Source organism: Erpetoichthys calabaricus, chromosome 17, assembly GCF_900747795.2.
Source record: "Erpetoichthys calabaricus chromosome 17, fErpCal1.3, whole genome shotgun sequence".
In the NCBI taxonomy this organism is placed as follows: domain Eukaryota; kingdom Metazoa; phylum Chordata; class Cladistia; order Polypteriformes; family Polypteridae; genus Erpetoichthys; species Erpetoichthys calabaricus.
In genome coordinates, this window is record NC_041410.2 from 9,849,420 (window position 1) to 9,867,780 (window position 18,361).

Consider the following 18,361-nt stretch of genomic DNA (forward strand, 5'->3'; position numbering starts at 1 on the left):
TGACTGTGAAGACCAGTTGAGTACAGTGAACTCATTGTCGTTTTCAAGAAATCAATTTGAGATGATCTGAGCTTTGTGACATGGCACATTATCCTGCTGGAAGTAGCCATCAGAAGTTGGGTACATGCAGACATAAAGGGATGCTCATAGTCATCAACATTACTCAGGCAGGATATGGCATTTAAACGATGTTCATTTGGTACTAAGGGACCCAGAGTTTACCAAGATAATATATCCCACAACATTACTTCACCACCACCGGCCTGAACTGTTGCAAAACAGGATGGATTCCATGCTTTAAAGTTGATGCCAACTTCTGACCCTACCATCCAAATGTCGCAGCAGAAATCGAGACTCATCAGACCAGGCAACATTTTTCCAACCTTCCGTTGCCCAATTTTGGTGAGTGCATGTTAATTGTAACCTCATTTTCCTGTTCTTAGCTGACCTGCTGCTGTAGCCCATCTGCTTCAAGGTTCAACGTGTTTGTGTTCAATGATGATCTTCAGCATACCTCGGTTGTAATGAGTGATTATTTGAGTTACTGTTTTCTTTCAATCGGCTCGAACCAGTCTGGCCATTCTCTTCTGGCATCAACAAGGCATTTTCTCCTAGACAATCCCTGTCACTGGATATTTTCCCTTTTTCAAACCATTCTTTGTAAACCATAGAGATGGTCGAGCATGAAAATCCCAGTAGATAAACAGCTTCTGAAATACTTAGACCAGCCCATCTGGCACCAACAACCATGTCACGTTCAAAGTCACGTCAATCACCTTTCTGCTCCGTTTGAATTTCAGCAGATCATCTTGACAATGTCTGCATGCCTAAATGCATTGAGTTGCTGCCACGTGATTGGCAGAATAGATATTTGTGTTAACAAGCAGTTGAACAGGTGTACCTAATAAAGTGGCCATTGAGTGTGCAGTCCTGTTAGATAATAACATACTGGAAACGGAAATAAGTGTTTTAGTGACACAGCCATGTTGACAGACGTGTGCTAAATCATTCCTGTGATTACTGACTGACCTTTGTTGACTTTTTCTTCCATCTTTCTAGGCATGCAGTGAATTCACCACTCATGTTATGAATCTGCTGCGGGAGCAGAGCCGCACACGTCCCATTTCACCGAAGGAGATTGAGCGTATGGTTAGCATTATTCACCGCAAGTTCAGTTCCATCCAAATGCAACTGAAGCAAAGTACCTGTGAGGCTGTCATGATCCTACGCTCTCGTTTCCTTGATGCCAGGTACTGATGTGTCTAACTTTGTCTTCGCTGTTTTCAAAATGCTGTGGTTTTCACTCAGTGCAAAGAAACATAATCATGTCATCACATCTATGTAGGCAATAAATATGGCCCCTTTTGTGCCTAAGGAAGTGGGATGTGAAGCACAAAGTTACCAGCTCTATCCCCCACTACAGACTCATTGAGTAAACATGATTAATTATTCTACCACTCTTGTAATTACATATGTGAATATCTGTTGCTTCCGCAAAGCACATTGTAATGATTCTGATGATGGAAAAGCTTTATATAATAGAACTTCATGGCTACCAGTTGAAATTTCACTATTCAAATAAGTTCTTGAGGTTTTTTAAAAGTTATATTTCAAGCCAAAACCTGACATTTGGATGCGAACGAATGGGTGGCTGTTTTATCTGGCACTAATTTCCACATTCCACTACTCTAGACTTGCTATGCCATACTACGGTATTTTACAGTTCTGCGTTTGCACATCACTTCCACTATCAGCCTTTACATTAGTTATCTTGTGTGATGACTAGTAAAATGGACAGCTTTCTGTTTCTTTAACACATCCCTTCAAACTGCATTTTTGGCCTTGTCCCATAAGCTCACCCACACAGTCCCACTCTGTTTTTGTGGTTACAGTTGTACAAAGAACAGATTTTTAAATTTCTCTGGCACCCTAAAAGCAGCCTCCAACACATTTTTGGTGCCGTAGTATCGTATCATGCTGATGCTCATTTACTGTAACTGTCGCAGCCTACCCATAGTTTCACGTACTGTCTGTGTCTTAAGTGGTTACTGACATGACACACATTATCTAAAACAATGATATGTAATTAAAATAGCCAGGTTACTTGTATTAGATTTTTGCTACAACTGTAAAGGGCATATGAGCGGGGATGACTGTAGTCTAGTCCCACGTGTCATTCCTTAACTATGTGCTCTCTACCACAGTACTCTGACGTCCCACACTGCACGGTATTAAGTAATGTCCTGCATACCTTTATTTGCATTTGTTAATATAGTAGTTTTTTTATGAACGCTGAAATTAATTTTTGATTTATTTTTTTTGTAAGTTGCTGTGAATAAAAACATTTGGTAACTTACAATGTGGAGGAAGCAATTAAAAAAAATCATAATTCAACATTTAGGATATTTCGTTTTGTCATTTGTTAGACACTTACAGACTCACAATGTCTCAATTTATATAAAATAGATGAGAATGGCCAGTGAGATTGTCTGACTCATGTAGCCACCAGGAGAAAAAATAATTGTAGCTGAGGAAAAAAGTGAGTCCAGCCTTTTTTGTTTTTTTGGTTTGTTTCGTGTTTTTCACATTTTTGTGTAGGGCTGTGTTCTCAAGTGTCCCATAAGGTTGCATTTTCATGTGTGCCTTTAAAAAAACAAAAAAAAAACAGCACAGAAGTATTAAGAATACCCCATGAGAAAAAAGTAACAGTATTAATTAATAGTATAATATAATAGCAAAGTAACAAAAAAGGGGGCGCAAATGTTGCCATATGTGGTGTAATTTCGCTATTCGTAGGGAAATTTTAAACTTGTAGCGGTGTATCGGCAGCAAAAAATATAGGAATAAATTTTATTAGGGTTTCAAAAAAACGTTTAGGGGGCGCGATTAAAAAACTGTTATGAAAACTCGGATCGCAAATACTTAAAGGTTGAGAAACGCTGGTATATTGAAAACATACAGTGTCCTCCATAAGGTTTGAGACAGACATTTTTTTCCTTTTTTTTACTCGTCTGCTCCACCGTTTAAAATTACAAATCAAACAATTTTGATGTGACTAAAGTGTACGTTGTAGACTTTCATTTAAGTTGTTTTACATACATTTCCGTTACAACTTTTTATACTTTTTCAAGGTTTCAGCTTCAATGACTTAACTCAGTAGTTTGTTCGATTCCCACAACTCTGAGTCTAGAAGTTCTTCCTGCCTGCATTCTGAAATTCACTTCCCCATAATTTATACTGGTGTCCTCAAGCATGTGAGTCACCGTTAAGGGAAAAAAAATTAATTCTTCTCTATCAAAATTATCGAAACCTTTTGAGAATTTTGAAGGCCTGGATTAGGACCCCACTCAGTCTCCTGAGCGTGTGATTAAACAAATTTAATTCTCTGAGTAAAGCTCTAATGCTAGGCTTCAAAATCTGTGGCAGACTAAAATCCATAAATGAAACAAAATCTAAAGCATTAACTACTGACATTTATTGCAAGTTGGATTACATCAGACTCTAGACCTCGAAGTACTGCATTGTTAAAGATGACTGGGCATGGGCAAGATGATTCAGCAAGGTCCGACAGTTCTTACACATTACCTTCACATGGAACAAATGTCATCTATCAAGGTTTTATATGAAAGACACAAGTCTTTGCATGTTTGAGCAGCTAAAAATTAACACTGTTGTGGCATTAACAGGACACTATTGGACATTGCTGATCGTACTGTACTTATTTTTAATATGAATATGTAAAGTTTAATTTTTGGGTACTTTGACAGCCCTCCTTCTCATTGTCCAAAAACATGTTGTTAAATTAACTGCCAAATCTAAACTAAGATATGTTTAATTAACTAGTTCCACCATTCCTGCTTAAGAATCAGTGTTCTAAATGTGGATATAATTCCTTGCCAAGTCAAAGCAGAATTGAAAAATTTGCTAGTATCTGTACAACGTCCATATCAGTATACACACACTACGTATATTTCTTGTACCACTGTAACTCTCTTCCTCTCACTGTAATCTTAAAATTGTACATGAATATGCATTTGATTATTTCTTTAAGTTTGTGTTTGTCCTAAGCTGTGTCTCACATTTTATGACTCAAGGTGGGTAGTATTTGGCATTCATTTTGGTGCCCCTGTGGTGTGGAAACCACTTTTATTAAACGTCTTACTTAAACTGATCATATGTGCTACCTGCAGTTATTGCAGTGCAGGATAATTGCATGCATTTCATTCGCCAAGCAAGAAATGTTTTAACATAGCATTCCCAAGTACAGTTGTAACAATTTTGTAGACTTTTTTTTTTGTTAAAACACCTTCTTCAATTAATTATTCTAAAATTTTAAACTGTTATTTTTTGGTGTTGTCCACTTTCCTGCCATAGCTAAAAAAAAAGGCATTCTTTTTAGACAAACTGGCAAGTGAACAAGTGAATGTGAGTTACCTATAATGGATGAGCCCTGTATTCTAGGTCTGGGCCTTCCTTATATCTGTTGCTGTTTGAAAATTTGTTTCTGTATTTGAACAGAACAAGTGTGAATGTTATTATGTTAATTCTATGTGTATTGTGATATTTCAAGTTTAATCGTCTGCAGACCTCAGAGTCATCATACTCTAAAGGGTACTGTAGTAAAATAACAGTTTTCATATAAACTTTAGGTAATTACTCCTTTTTTTTTTTGATTCAACAGCTAAAAATCCTAAACTAAAATCACAGTAGCAAGCTGCTATCTATAAGCAAGAACATGTGATTTTAAGACTTGTTGAGGGACTCGTACCTTCTGATGTGAATCTTTGGCTGGGTTGGTTGGTTTGCAAATGTCCCACATGTGTTGTCAGTTTTAGTTCTTTTCTAGTGAATTAATATTTACAATAACCTAAATTAAACAGAAGAATAAATAATAAATCTGGAAGATAGCACCCCTCTCCCATACCCCCCCCCCCCCCCCCCCCCCCCCACCCCACCCCGATGGTTTATGGAATTTTCTGCATGTCTTTTTCTTTTCCTCTTATGCATGGTGTTCAACTGAAAATTTTGAATTCATAAGCATTGCATTTATTTCTTCCCATTAAACCTCTTTTCTTTTTACAGACGCAAAAGGCGTAATTTCAACAAGCAGGCGACAGAAGTCTTAAATGAGTATTTCTACTCGCACCTTAGTAATCCCTACCCCAGTGAGGAGGCCAAAGAAGAGTTGGCTAAAAAATGTGGCATCACAGTTTCGCAGGTGAGTGTCATGGCTAGCCCATTGGTGCGCCGGTGTTTCAACACAATACACAAATGAGGCACACTCATTGCTCACTTCTGTTGCTCCTACTGTTTCCTATTGCTTACCGTAGGTTTCTAACTGGTTTGGCAACAAGAGAATCCGGTACAAGAAGAACATCGGTAAGTTCCAGGAGGAGGCAAACCTGTACGCTGTTAAAACAGCGGTGGATGCAGCCAGTGTGTCAGCCCAAGCCAGCCAGGCTAACTCTCCCGCAACGCCTAATTCAGGTACCGTTCCCTTCCTGCCAGACAAACATCTCGCTTCCTAAACCCAACCCTCAGTTCCCCACCTACCCCTCACTTTCCCACCTGTTTTTAGAGTGCAGACAGGTTGGTAAGGAAACTTCCTAAGCACCCCATCTCCCATCCCCACCCAGCCAACCTATCTGTTGTCTGCCTGGGGGCACAGCTTGAAATCCATGTCCCCATGGTAGCTCCATCTTGCACTCCGAAATGCCTGCGGAGCGAGTCAGTCACCGATGACAGACTCACTCCACAGAACAGTCCAATGCACTCTCCTGCCTTGTGGGAGGGCATTTTTTTTTTTTTTTTTTGGTGGTTGTTTGTTTTTTAAAAAACCCTGGCTGCTCCAAGTTTTAAATTTAAGTCTTGCCAACTCTTCCAGTTTTAGTAAGTTAAATTTTGGTGACTTCCCCAAAGAATGCCAGGTAATTGACTCTGTTTGACTGGCTATGTGGTGCATTGGAGATGTCGGAAGCGAAGGTCAGTAAAAGGAACAGAGATTGACAAACTAGTGCACTGTATGAGGACAAAATGTCACATCTGAAATTCGTGCTGGCCACTCACACAGTGGACTATCACTGCAGATGCTGGGAAGGGAGGGAACCATTTACTCTTCCACTCCACACTTCCCCCAACCCAATCATCTTTTTTTTCTGCCTTTTTAACAGAAGCTAGTATCATCTATCTGAAAGGTGTACCATGATTAGAGTTTATTTTACTGTTGTTACTCTCTACAGTAAAGCCTCACAGTTGTGTGTTTCATAGCTCTAAATCTAAATGGAAGTAATGAGATTATAATAACATTTTATTTGTAATTGAATTGACAAGGCTGCATTTATGGTAAACTTGGTCTATAAGAGGGGAGTGTCTTAACTCTTGTACTGTGAAAGTTGTAGTAAAAGTAAACCTCCAAATAAATAATGAGTAAAAACTGATTTAGAGTAGCCCAACTGAAGCTTTACGTGTGTCTCCAATACATTTACTTGACACTTTTGACATCTGTCTGCTGTGTTGTAGAAAATGGATCTTTGGTGATGACTAAGTATCCTGTAGCATAACTTACATCATGGTGGCATAAGTTACAGTAATCCCTCCTCCATCGCGGGGGTTGCGTTCCAGAGCCACCCGCGAAATAAGAAAATCCGCAAAGTAGAAACCATATGTTTATATGGTTATTTTTATATTGTCATGCTTGGGTCACAGATTTGCGCAGAAACACAGGAGGTTGTAGAGAGACAGGAACGTTATTCAAACACTGCAAACAAACATTTGTCTCTTTTTCAAAAGTTTAAACTGTGCTCCATGACAAGACAGAGATGACAGTTCTGTCTCACAATTAAAAGAATACAAACATATCTTCCTCTTCAAAGGAGCAAATGAATCAATAGGGCTGTTTGGCTTTTGAGTATGCAAAGCACCGCAGCACAAAGTTGTTGAAGGCGGCAGCTCACACCCCCTCCGTCAGGAGCAAGGGGAGAGAGATAAAAAAAATCAATACGTGCCCTTCGTGCTTTTAAGTATGCGAAGCACCGTTCAGCATGTCGTTTCAGGAAGCAGCTGCACAAAAGATACCAACATGAAGATAATCTTTCAGCATTTTTAGACGAGCGTCCGTATCGTCTAGGTGTGCGAACAGCCCCCCTGCTCAATCCCCCTACGTCAGGATCAGAGAAAGTCAGCGCAAGAGACAGAGAAAAGTAAGCCGGGTAGCTTCTCAGCCATCTGCCAATAGCGTCCCTTGTATGAAATCAACTGGGCAAACCAACTGAGGAAGCATGTACCAGAAATGAAAAGACCCATTGTCCTCAGAAACCCAGGGAAAAATCCGCGATATATATTTAAATATGCTTACATATAAAATCCACGATGGAGTGAAGCCGCGAAAGGCGAAGCGCGATATAGCGAGGGATTACTGTATATCTAAAATAAGTAATCACATTCACAACTAACAAGCAAACCAGCCAGGTCTGGGTAACTTTTGAATCAAATTATGCCGTTAGGTTCATAATTACGTGGACAGGGACAAAATTTTCATAATTCTGCATCTATACACCACCACAATGGATTTGAAATGAAGAAAAAATTATATGATTGAAGTGTAGACTTTCAGCATTTACTCAGAGTTTAACAGAAATATCGTATGAGCCATTTAGGATTAACAACCATTTTTATACACGGTCCTCCCATTTTCAGGGGCTCAAAAGTATTTGGACAATTGACTGACGAGCTGTTCCAGAGTCAGATGTGAGCAGTTTCTTCATTATTTCATTAACTATTCAGCAGGTAGAAGGTCTGCAAGTGTGGAATTTGAATTTGGAAGTTGTTGCTGTTAACTCTCATGAGGTCCCAAGAGTTGTCCATATGAGTAAAAATAGGCCATCATTAAGCAGAGAAAACTAAACAAACCATTTAGAGAGAAAGCAGAAACGCCAGTAGAGGTCAAATCAACCATTTGGTACACTTTTAAAGAGAAGGAACGCAATGGTGAGCTCAGCATCATCAGAAGGCCTTGGATGACAACTGTGCTGTTTGTTCGCAGAATTCTTTCTTAGTGAAGAAAAAACAGTTTAAAACGTTTAGCCAAACCAAGAACACTCCCTGAAAGGAAGGCCTATTGTTGCATGGCATGGGTCTGCCTGACTGCCAGTGGAAGTGGGTCACTTGTGTTTGTTGATGATATGATTACTGACAAAAGTTGCAAGATGATTTCTGAAGTATACAGAGCTATACTGTCTGCACAGATTTGGACAAATGCTGCAAAACTGATAGGATAACGCTTCATAGTACAGATGTGCAATGAGCCAAAAACATATTGTGAAAGCAAACCAAATGCTTCTCAAGGCAAAGAAGTGGACTATTCTTAAATGACCAAGTCAGTCCACTAGTTTCGACCCAATTGGACACGCACTTCACTTGTTGAAGACAAAACTGATGGCAGAAAGTCCAACGAGCAAGCAGCAACTGAAGACAACTGCAGTAAAGGCCTGGCAAAACAACAGTGTGGTGGAAACCCAGCACTTGAAGAAGGCCATGGAATCGGACTTCAGGCAGGCATTGAGTGCAAAGGATTTTTCGACCAAGTATTGAAAATGATCATTATATTTATGATTGTTAGTTTGTCCAAATACTTTTGAGCCCCTGAAAATGTAGAAAAATTGCTGTCTTTTCTAAATAGCTCATACAGTCTTTTTGTTAAACACCTTAAATTAAAACTGCAAGTCTAAATTCAATCTCATCTTGATTGCTTCATTTGAAATCTGCTGTGGTGGCACAGAGCCAAAATAATGAAAATAGTCCAAATGCTTACGGACCTAACTGTATTTATTTGCTGTCAAACTTTGTTTTGTTGACATAGTATTTGGTCTGTTTTAAAGATATTTAAACTAACAATTCATGACATATATATAAAATCAACTTTATGTAGGCTGCTATTGCACATATTGTTGTATTCTATATTTAAGTCCAAATATAAAGATCTTGCTGTTAGGAATCTTTGGAGAAAAAGAAGTGTACATTCAGATTCATAGAAATTTCCATTTATACATGTTGTAATGACCCCAGGGAACCTGAGATTTAGCCCTTAGGAGAACACTGTCAGAAGTTGGTCCTTAAAAGGACCGTTGGTTGCTTCATGGCTGAACCCACTGTCTACTTCCTTGGCTGACCTTAAATGCTGCTCTCCCGCCTCACCAGTGGACACCCGTACATTTACGAACTTGAGCAGTAGAGGAACACCTCTGAAGTGCTTTTTAAATAAGTGCTTGATTTCTAGCCCTCTAAGCCAGTTTTACTCAAACACTGGGTCGCCATTGTGGGCCGGAGATGCTATTGTTTATAGTGGTAGTAGGTCATGGTGGTTTGCAAGTGGATCGAAGCTCTGATGATTGCGCTCATGCCACTCTGAAAATTGCGCTTGGTCAAACAAAGCTATTCAACCGTTCTGGCAATCGCTCTCAGTTCACCAAGGGGGACAAGCTGTGACGATCATGCTCAAATTCACCATGGGTGGACAGAGATCTGATTGTGCTCAGTTCACCTTTGTGGACTCTACCCAGCGATAGCTTATCCACTTTGGTGACTTGAAGACTAACCCGCTATGACAATCGCGTTCAGTTCACCAAGGGGAGACCCTAAATGTGTGCGTCGTGAAGACACTTAAATGGGAAAAGGCCGCAACACCAAAAGGGCTGAGAAACACTTCTCTAGGCCATGTTTTTTAGGACGGATTTATACTTGACTGCTCCAGTTGGTCACACCTCTTCAGACAGCCTGCAGACACTCGAGCATCATTTTCATCTCAGGTCCTGCCCTCACACATTACAACATATTTTATTCATGCCAGTGAAAAATATATGGGGAATTTTCTTTAAAAAAAAAAAAAAAAAAATTCTTATACTTTTATATTTACTGCTTTGTTATTAAAGATGGTGTTTGTGTAAAATTAGCTCCTGTAGCCAGAACACACTGCCAAGCATAGCTCAAACTTACTACACTGTCGAGCAATGGCTTTGTGTCTAACAAGTAACCTGTACCCAATATAGTTTGCAAAATCAAATTACAATCACGTTAGATTCTTTTTGCAATTGCGCCATAAATCAAACCCTATAATCAAAATTTCTGGGGTCAGAAGACACTAAAGCCTTTCAGATTCAGAAAAGGTTTGTCAACAAGTCTGGTTGACACTTCAACTGAAGTATGCATTGTGTATTGGTAATTTTTATTGATGGTATCTTACAGGTGAGTTTAATCAAACAATGTCAAACATGCTGGTAGAAATAAGAGTACTATATTAAACAATAAAGTTAAAATTATAATTCTAGTTATTTGTGTGTGTAACCATACTGTATGTCATCTTAATGTTACTCTTATACAAAGGTAACAGTTGTTGTTCATTTCGCATGACACTTGTTATATTTTTCCATAAATGGACAATGTTAAACTTTCAGATATGTCAATTGGATATATTTATGATAAGAATAAAATTGTTTTTACTTAGTGCAAAATTAGCTGATTATTTTACAAGTAAATGATTAAGTGTATGCTAATGTTAAAATGTGAGCCAAGTCTGTACTGTAGGATTCTTCTAATATACTTCCCTACTTCAACGATGTTTAATTTAAAATCGGCTTCATATTTTCTTCTGATCGAATACTCCATTGTAGATAAGGGATGCTCTTACGATAAAGGTGTATAAGGGTGTGAGATACAAAAAACACAAAACAGTGCAAACATTACTTCAGAATAGTTTGGGTGGTCACGTAGGCACAATACATAGAAAAAAAATGGCCGTGTGCCCCGTGGTTACTCTCTCAGGTGAGCATTAGCATATCATAATCTCTTGGACCAATAGCGTGAGTTTTCTGCATTCGACTTATACGACCGACATTATAAAATACCAGAAATTGTACGGTAAAATCAAGTCCCAACTTATCCGTGGGAGAATTTATCTGTGAGTAAATACGGTAAGTCCCTTAACCTGCATATGCCATATTCTTTAAATAGTCATAAAATTGTACTGTCTGTAAACTGCTTTGTAACTTTGCTTGGTTTGAACGGTATTCTACTGTATCAAGTAAACTGTTCTGATGCTATTGTAGCCAATAATTAAGTGAAAGACATCTGCTCTGGTTCATTCCTTTCTGGCAAACACAATTTCTTTATTTCAGTAGTACTGTTAATGGTGGAAACTATGAAGTACCTTACACAGACAGTGCAGGACAGTTTGAAAGAAATACTGCATATGTAGTCTAGTACAATTAAATTCTTGTTAACAGGATCACTCCATTAGTAAAGAATTACATTTGTACCACCTTGCTTATAATGAGCACCACACTGTGACACAAATGGATTTATTAGCTTAAAGCAAACCTAAACCATGAAAAAGTTACTATTGTTTGAACATTGAACTTTCCTAGATATTCTTAAATATTTTGCTTGAAGTATCCCGTGTCTGCCTTGTACTTCAATTTCTTTGTACACCATCTTATAATCTGTGATGTTTTGTACATGCATATTGTTTTATGTCCTTGTCTGTTGTATGTTGAAAGTTCTGAAGAACTTACCGTTCAATGACCAAGCAAGAGAAACACAGTTTTCGTGTCTCCTCATTTGTAAAAATTTTAATTTATTCCAGAATCTTTACTTCAGACTCCTTTTGGTTCTTTGTGAAAGTCCGTTTCCAAAGACATGCATGGGCTGTTCAGTAACCTTGATCTTTCGGTTGTTCTGCTCCAGAAAACCTTTGAAATATGAACATTTTAAAATTAGCAAAGAAATAAAAAATATCTCCCTATGCTTCATAAATAGTGGCTTAGCTGGTTAGATGATATTACTTGCTCAGTAAATGCAGTTTGTATATGTATGTATGTATGGTTTAACCTTCTCTGAGATGGAAGCGCTGACATTTCGGCAGCTACAGTGGTCTGAGAAGACAGCAAGAGTCTGCACTGTTCAGAGCTGGCTCAGTTTTCCCCCAGTGATTAATCCCACATGGCACAGTTCTTAACAGTGAACAGCTTGCGCCTGTTATGCTGGTGAAAGGTCTCACTGTAACACTTCATAATGTGGCTCCTCATTTTCTGTCATCTTAGGCTTAATTTGTTTTGCCTCTTTGTCACCCGGGAGAACTCCAGCTGTCTGTCGCATTGAGTGACAGCTGTCATGTTGGCCAGGGAGCAAGCTTTTGAAAGATCTCAGGCAAGCAGGCCGTTGGTATTCTGAGAGGGTTAAGAGGATGCATCCTTCAACCCTTGAATTTCATATTTACCGTTTTTTGCAGAAATTTCTGACCACTCAGGAAACTCTTGTAAAAAAATAAATAAATAAATAAATAATTAAAAAAGAGCTTAAACTTAAGGTGCTGGCTAAAGTGAATCCCCCACATCTGTATTCCTTGTGCATATTTAATACATGTATTCTCAAACGAACAGTTTTCCTAAGAAGTGTCTTGTTTTCAGGCAGGGGTTGTAATTTATGTCAGAATTATTTTTATTTTGTATTAATACTACCCCAAATCTGATCTGTAATTAATTTTAAATAATTGTTCTTACAGTAGAAATAATACTTTGACATTGCTATACATGGAAACATTCCTTTAATTTTAACACATGCTTGACACTTTGGGAGAAATAGGAGAATTGCCTGCACTGTTATAACCTGTTATATATGATAAATATGGTCTGAAACATTCCAGAGTTTAAAATTAATTTCACACAAAAAAGGAAGAATAACAATTTGCATAAAAATGCGCTTACACACTGTTTATGAACAGATGTAGGTGTGTTTTGCTGGGGATGAATCGGAACTTGTTGGTCTGAAATGTCTGTTTTTGTGACAGTTGTTCTAACGTTCTTACAAATAGTGAAACAAAACATTGGAATCTGAGGCTTACCTTACATATAATCTTATAACGCAGTACTTCATTACACTGCATCAGTATTCTGGGCCAAGTAAACGCATCATATACATTGGATGGGCATGAATATACAGTACTTAGTGCATATTATTGTTGTAGCAGAGTAAGGGGTGCAGTGAAGTGTTAAGACATTATGAGTAACTTTTTCTTGACAGATAAAAATAGGGACTGAAAAATAGATAAAATGTTTACTGTAAAACGTGGTTAGGTTTTCAGGTCAGTTTTAACACCATTTATTCCATAATTTTTCTTGCATTTATCTATTGGGTAGTTTTTTTGTGTATGGAAAAACTCTCATATACTTTGTGTTTCTCTGTTATTTTAATTATATTTTTGATTCTTCCCAGAATCTCTGTAAGTTTAACAATTTTAGTCTGCTGTAACCAGTAAAACAACAGCTTGTAATACTCCAGCTCATTAATATGTAGGCCCTGATATATACATTTATACACAGTCGTCTTGTTTAAAATGGTGGCATAAATTTCTTGAATTGTTTATCAAATTGTAGTTTACTTCATCTGTTACATATTAGACACACATCACTTCAGAAGACCACAGTGTCCGCCAGCAGATCTTTAAGATAGCACATGCCTCCTTTTCAATGCTTTCATTGTTATTTGCGCTTTAAAGCATATTAAACTCACTAATCCTTTTAACATAACTTTTTACTAGTTCATGACCCTTATTACCCCATTTGTCACCTTGGAATTATACAAAATTTTGGTTTACTTTTGACAGTGAGTCTTGTGTTCCTGTATATAATTTTTGAATTAATTATTGGACATAAATAACCATTCAAAGCAGTTTCATTAACACGCTGAATGCAACTCAGTGTAAGCCTTTTAGGCCAGAAGCATTCCCTGAAGTTATTTTCTAAGAGTGCTTTAAATAACTCTGCAGTTTTTGTCTTGACTGAAAATTGCTTCCCTTGAGCATTTTTTCAGCTTTGGGAAAAGAAAAAAATTGCATGGGGCAGAATCTTCTGAACATTGTGCCAAATCAAAGTTATAAGACGCTTTCAGACAGTTTTTTTTTTCTTTGTCAAATTCACACATGCGTTTCTTTATATATGGATGCATCACCCTTATAGATAGATATGTGTATGGAAAAAAACACAGTATGGTTTTTAATGCTTGAAAAGTACTCAGGCTCTTGGTGACATGATTGTCTCGGGATCCCTTTGTTGTAGGTGTGCCCGTGACTAGACTGAGAGACGCATGAAGAGAGGCAGGGATTGGTCGCTGTAGTTAACCTATCTGGTCAGCATTTCCTGCAAGGAGGCGGAAATAGAAAACTTAGTTTGTAGTGCTATTCTCAACTCCTTCCATCCACCATGAAAACCTTTGGTCAGACACCAAAACCGAAAGGCTTTTTCCTTCCCTGTGACATTGTGTAAATATAATGAAGTATAAATATTTGTGCGTGTCTGTCTGTGTAAAATATATATATGTGTATATATGTATATGTATAAGGGTGCCAGTGAAAATCAAAGTTTTTATTTTCTCACATCTTACCCCCCCAGGTTTGTTCCTCTAGTTACCATGATTGATTACACAAAGTTTTATGACAAACAATATTTACTGGTGGCACAAAAGATCAGAATTTTTCTATATTCACTATACAGAAACATGCATCCTGCTATGACTGTTCTGTCCAGCTTTTCAGTTAACAGAGTTTTTGTTGGTGCTGGAAACTGTTTGCGATGGTCTTCTACAACTTGTAGGAGGTACTGTTCCTGTTGTTCATGGTTTGTGATGGCTGAATTGAATGACTGAATCAGTGCCACCCCTCTCTCCGCTGCATCATTGACCACTTTCAGGTGTTTGACATTGCACTGAGCTGAAATATATGCTTCATTACTGTCCCATGAATCAGGATCGTCCACGAGGAAGTCCTGTGAAATCTCAATGAAAAGATCGACTTAGCACTTGTCTGTTAGAAAGTAGCTTACAGCCAGTAATGGTCTCAGAGAGTCGTCCATATAAGCTATACACCATGTCGTGATTGCCTTGACTTTTTATCTACAACTGATGTCATCTTGCTTAAATCCTTCAATTATACCTGTTATGCAAATATAACAGTGTTGTGTAATTAGAACTCAGTAAGTTTATAAGTTTATATATATAGTACAACACCTGTCAATAACAAGCATAATAGTTACATGAAAAGGGATTTTACAATAAATACTGATGACTTCAGAAGCATTGTGCCACCAGTAAATGTTGATATATTCATCTCAATTTTTTTCATGTATCATTTTTATGAAAAGGAACATTTTTACAGGGTAAGACTTCACAAAATAGATAGGTCACTTTTTCGCATAATGTTCGTTGGCACCCTATATCTGTCTGTCTGTCTATATGTATATATCTATATATATAAAATCCCTATGTGCGTCCAGGTGTCCGTGTGTTGGGTGTCTTCTGGTGAAGTGCGCACGCGCGGGGCACAGTGCTATGCGCGATATTACTGTCAGAGAAAGTTAGAGGCGTTCTACGGAAATACAAACCAGGCGGAGTGGTGGCTCTGAGGCTAAGGATCTGCGCTGGTATCCCGAAGGTTGCCGGTTCGAATCCCATCACTGCCAAAAAGGCCACTGCTCTGCTGGGCCCTTGAGCAAGGCCCTTAACCTGTAATTGCTCCAGGGGCGCTGTACAATGGCTGACCCTGCGCTCTGACCCCAAGGGGTATGCGAAAACTACCAAATTCCTAATACAAGAAATTGTATAAGGCGAAATAAAGAACAAAAAAAAAAAAAAAAAACAGTATTACTGCGAGAGGAAATTAAAGGTACACAATACAGTGACGCATATTACAGCGACATATAAGCCAGTATTACTGTCAGAGGAGATTAAAGGCATACTACCGACACGCACGCCTGTATTACCGCCGGAGAAAATTAAAGGTATATTACGGACGTACAAGCCAGCGGATGTACAAGACAGTATCCTTCAATAAGGGCGCGCACAAAAAGGCGAGCCTCAAAAGGACGACCTCAATTGGGCACAGCAAATAAAGGTGCGCATAAATAAAGATCTGCACCTGTTGCTCTTCACATATTCCAGAACCATTTGAACTAAATTATCTATGCGCCCTTATTGAATAGAGCCGTACAAGACAGTATTACTTTCACAGAAAATTAAAGACACACAATACACGGCGGCAGCCCACGAAGAATGGTCAGCTCAGCAAGTAAACATCAACAAAAGACTGAAAGAAAGAAAAATACGACCAACAAAAAGAATGAGGTCAAATTCCCTTGCCATTTAATATAGACTGTTCCTACTAATGTTTATGCACTACTGTTCTAGCGCCCGTTATTGTAACGGGCTAAATGACTAGTAGCTATATAAATAAATAATATCCACAAAGGGAGAAAATGAGTCGCACATTTAAAGTAATTTTTTATTCCTAAGCTTTGAACAACCTATCAGGTGTCATCATCAGAGGAAGAACATTAGACATACAGTACATATTACATATGTAGAATAAAGTGACAACTCTGGGTTATGCTATGTTACAGAGGAAAAAATGCAGCTATTGCAGTCAGAGAGAATTATATATTTCATAAGTTTCTTTTAAAATGTTTTTTAAAAGTAAAAGGTATGAAGAAATGGTATTTTAAGCAGCACAGAATACTTCAGAAATCACCTTAAATAACTGTGGATTTAGAAACTATTCAGACCCCCTTTACTTTCTGCACACTTTATTATGTTGTAGATTTCTTTTTAAATAGATACATGTATGAATATATATATATGAGTTTTCAGTTTTTGATTAATTTGCAAACCTTTCAAAAACATTTTTATTTTGTCATTACCTGTTATTGAGTGTAGACTTTTGGGCACAAATGGCAAATTTTAGTAATTTTGTAATTATTACTTTTGATAATCTTTCTACCAACATGGTACTTCTGTGTTATTCAGAGATATTTGTACTGCATAATGGGATTAATATGATAATTATTTTATTGTTTCCATCAGTATCTCATTGCTGTGCTCTAATAAAATGTAACAGCACTTCCAGTTAATTGTGTATAATTATGCACAGTTGACTTTACACCTGTAATGATCATTGCATCCAACATACTAAGTGAATAGCCCTATTGGGATTTTGGTTACAATTACAATTTAAGGCATTTTGATTAAACTGCGACCCCAACCCCTCCAACAATTGGCACAGCAAGATTACATTTTTTAACCATTTCCACAATATTGGTATATACATATGTAGTTCTGTATTTGTAATATTTCATCGTCTTCAAAATATCCATGTATTTTTTGTTTCATTCATTCATTTTTTTTTACTTTTTATGAAGTTCAGGGTTATATAATGACAGTGGCTATCCCAACAGCAATAAGTATAAGTATGGAAACCACCCAGGATGGGGTCCCTGTTCTTTGCAGGGCACATACAATCATTCACACCCAGTCATACAAGCATGTTAAGAAAGTTTGTAGTCACTAATTAACCAATGAATGTGGGAGGAAACCAGAATAGCCAGAGAAACTGCTATAGATTATGAGAGAAGGTGCAAACTGTACACATACAAATTGTTTTTAATACAGGTATATGGCCATGTAAATTGTGTTGTGTTTGTGTGTACATAATGTATGTATGCGTGCGTGCGTGTGTGTATGTGTGTGTGTAGTACTTAGCAAATTGTGAGGCTTTTGTTTCTTACATTTATATCTGCCAATGTGAAATATTTTTGCAAATGCTTCATTAGAAATGAACGTTGCAGTGCCGTCACCACTCCACATTTGATGTCCGAAGTGTCATTTTCACTTTTAATCTAGACAAATTAAGAAAATTTACTAGAATATTAAAGAGGTATTTACTAAGATTTTACAGTAACAGTAGCTGTTTTTTGTAGTTTAATGGGTTCTGTTCTTTCATTGTTGACTAGATGCATTTAAGTGGTATGAAAAAAGAAAATTAAGTGTTATATGTGAACTAAAAATATGGAGGCCAGATGGAAAGCTGTCCTCACAGAAGAATGCGTAAAGCATACTGTTGAAATAGCCAGAATCTCTGAAATGAAGGGTACCAAATCTATTTTTTGTACTCAGTACAATTTTACTTTGAAACTTGCTGTTAGAGGAATACACTTACCCCCATGGGGAAGGGTGAGCTGTGTTCCACCTTGAGCCTGCCTGCCTCTCTCCCTCCAGGTTCCTCCGGCTCCCATAACATGTCGAACTCAACGGATTTGTACATGACCATGCGCACTCTCAATGGTGACTCCTACCCAAGTTCTCAGGTGCCACCTAACCTGCAGACTCAGGTAGGCAAAGACCCCCCCCCAACCTCTTGCTTTGCCTAAAATATGCTTTCTGTCCTCTCCCATCCTGTCCTGCTCTTCCCCTTCCCTTCCTCCACTCATCAAATGTGGAAGAGAAACAATCCGACTGGAGCATCACTGCTTTGAAGTGACTCTGCCAG

At 38.0% G+C, this 18,361-nt stretch overlaps 1 protein-coding gene across 4 annotated transcripts in view; it reads left to right on the plus strand.

Moving 5' to 3' along the window:
• Positions 1-18,361, plus strand: part of pbx4 (pre-B-cell leukemia transcription factor 4) — a 216,894-nt gene that overhangs the window by 178,766 nt on the left and 19,767 nt on the right. For 2 of the 4 annotated variants that reach the window (XM_028823599.2, XM_028823601.2), the window contains 4 exons: positions 1,060-1,250; positions 5,083-5,218; positions 5,331-5,487; positions 18,091-18,203. In XM_028823599.2, the coding sequence (XP_028679432.1) occupies positions 1,060-1,250; positions 5,083-5,218; positions 5,331-5,487; positions 18,091-18,203 (597 nt within the window). The remainder of the gene's footprint in view (positions 1-1,059; positions 1,251-5,082; positions 5,219-5,330; positions 5,488-18,090; positions 18,204-18,361) is intronic. The other 2 variants (XM_028823600.2, XM_028823602.2) reach the window with 2 other exon arrangements.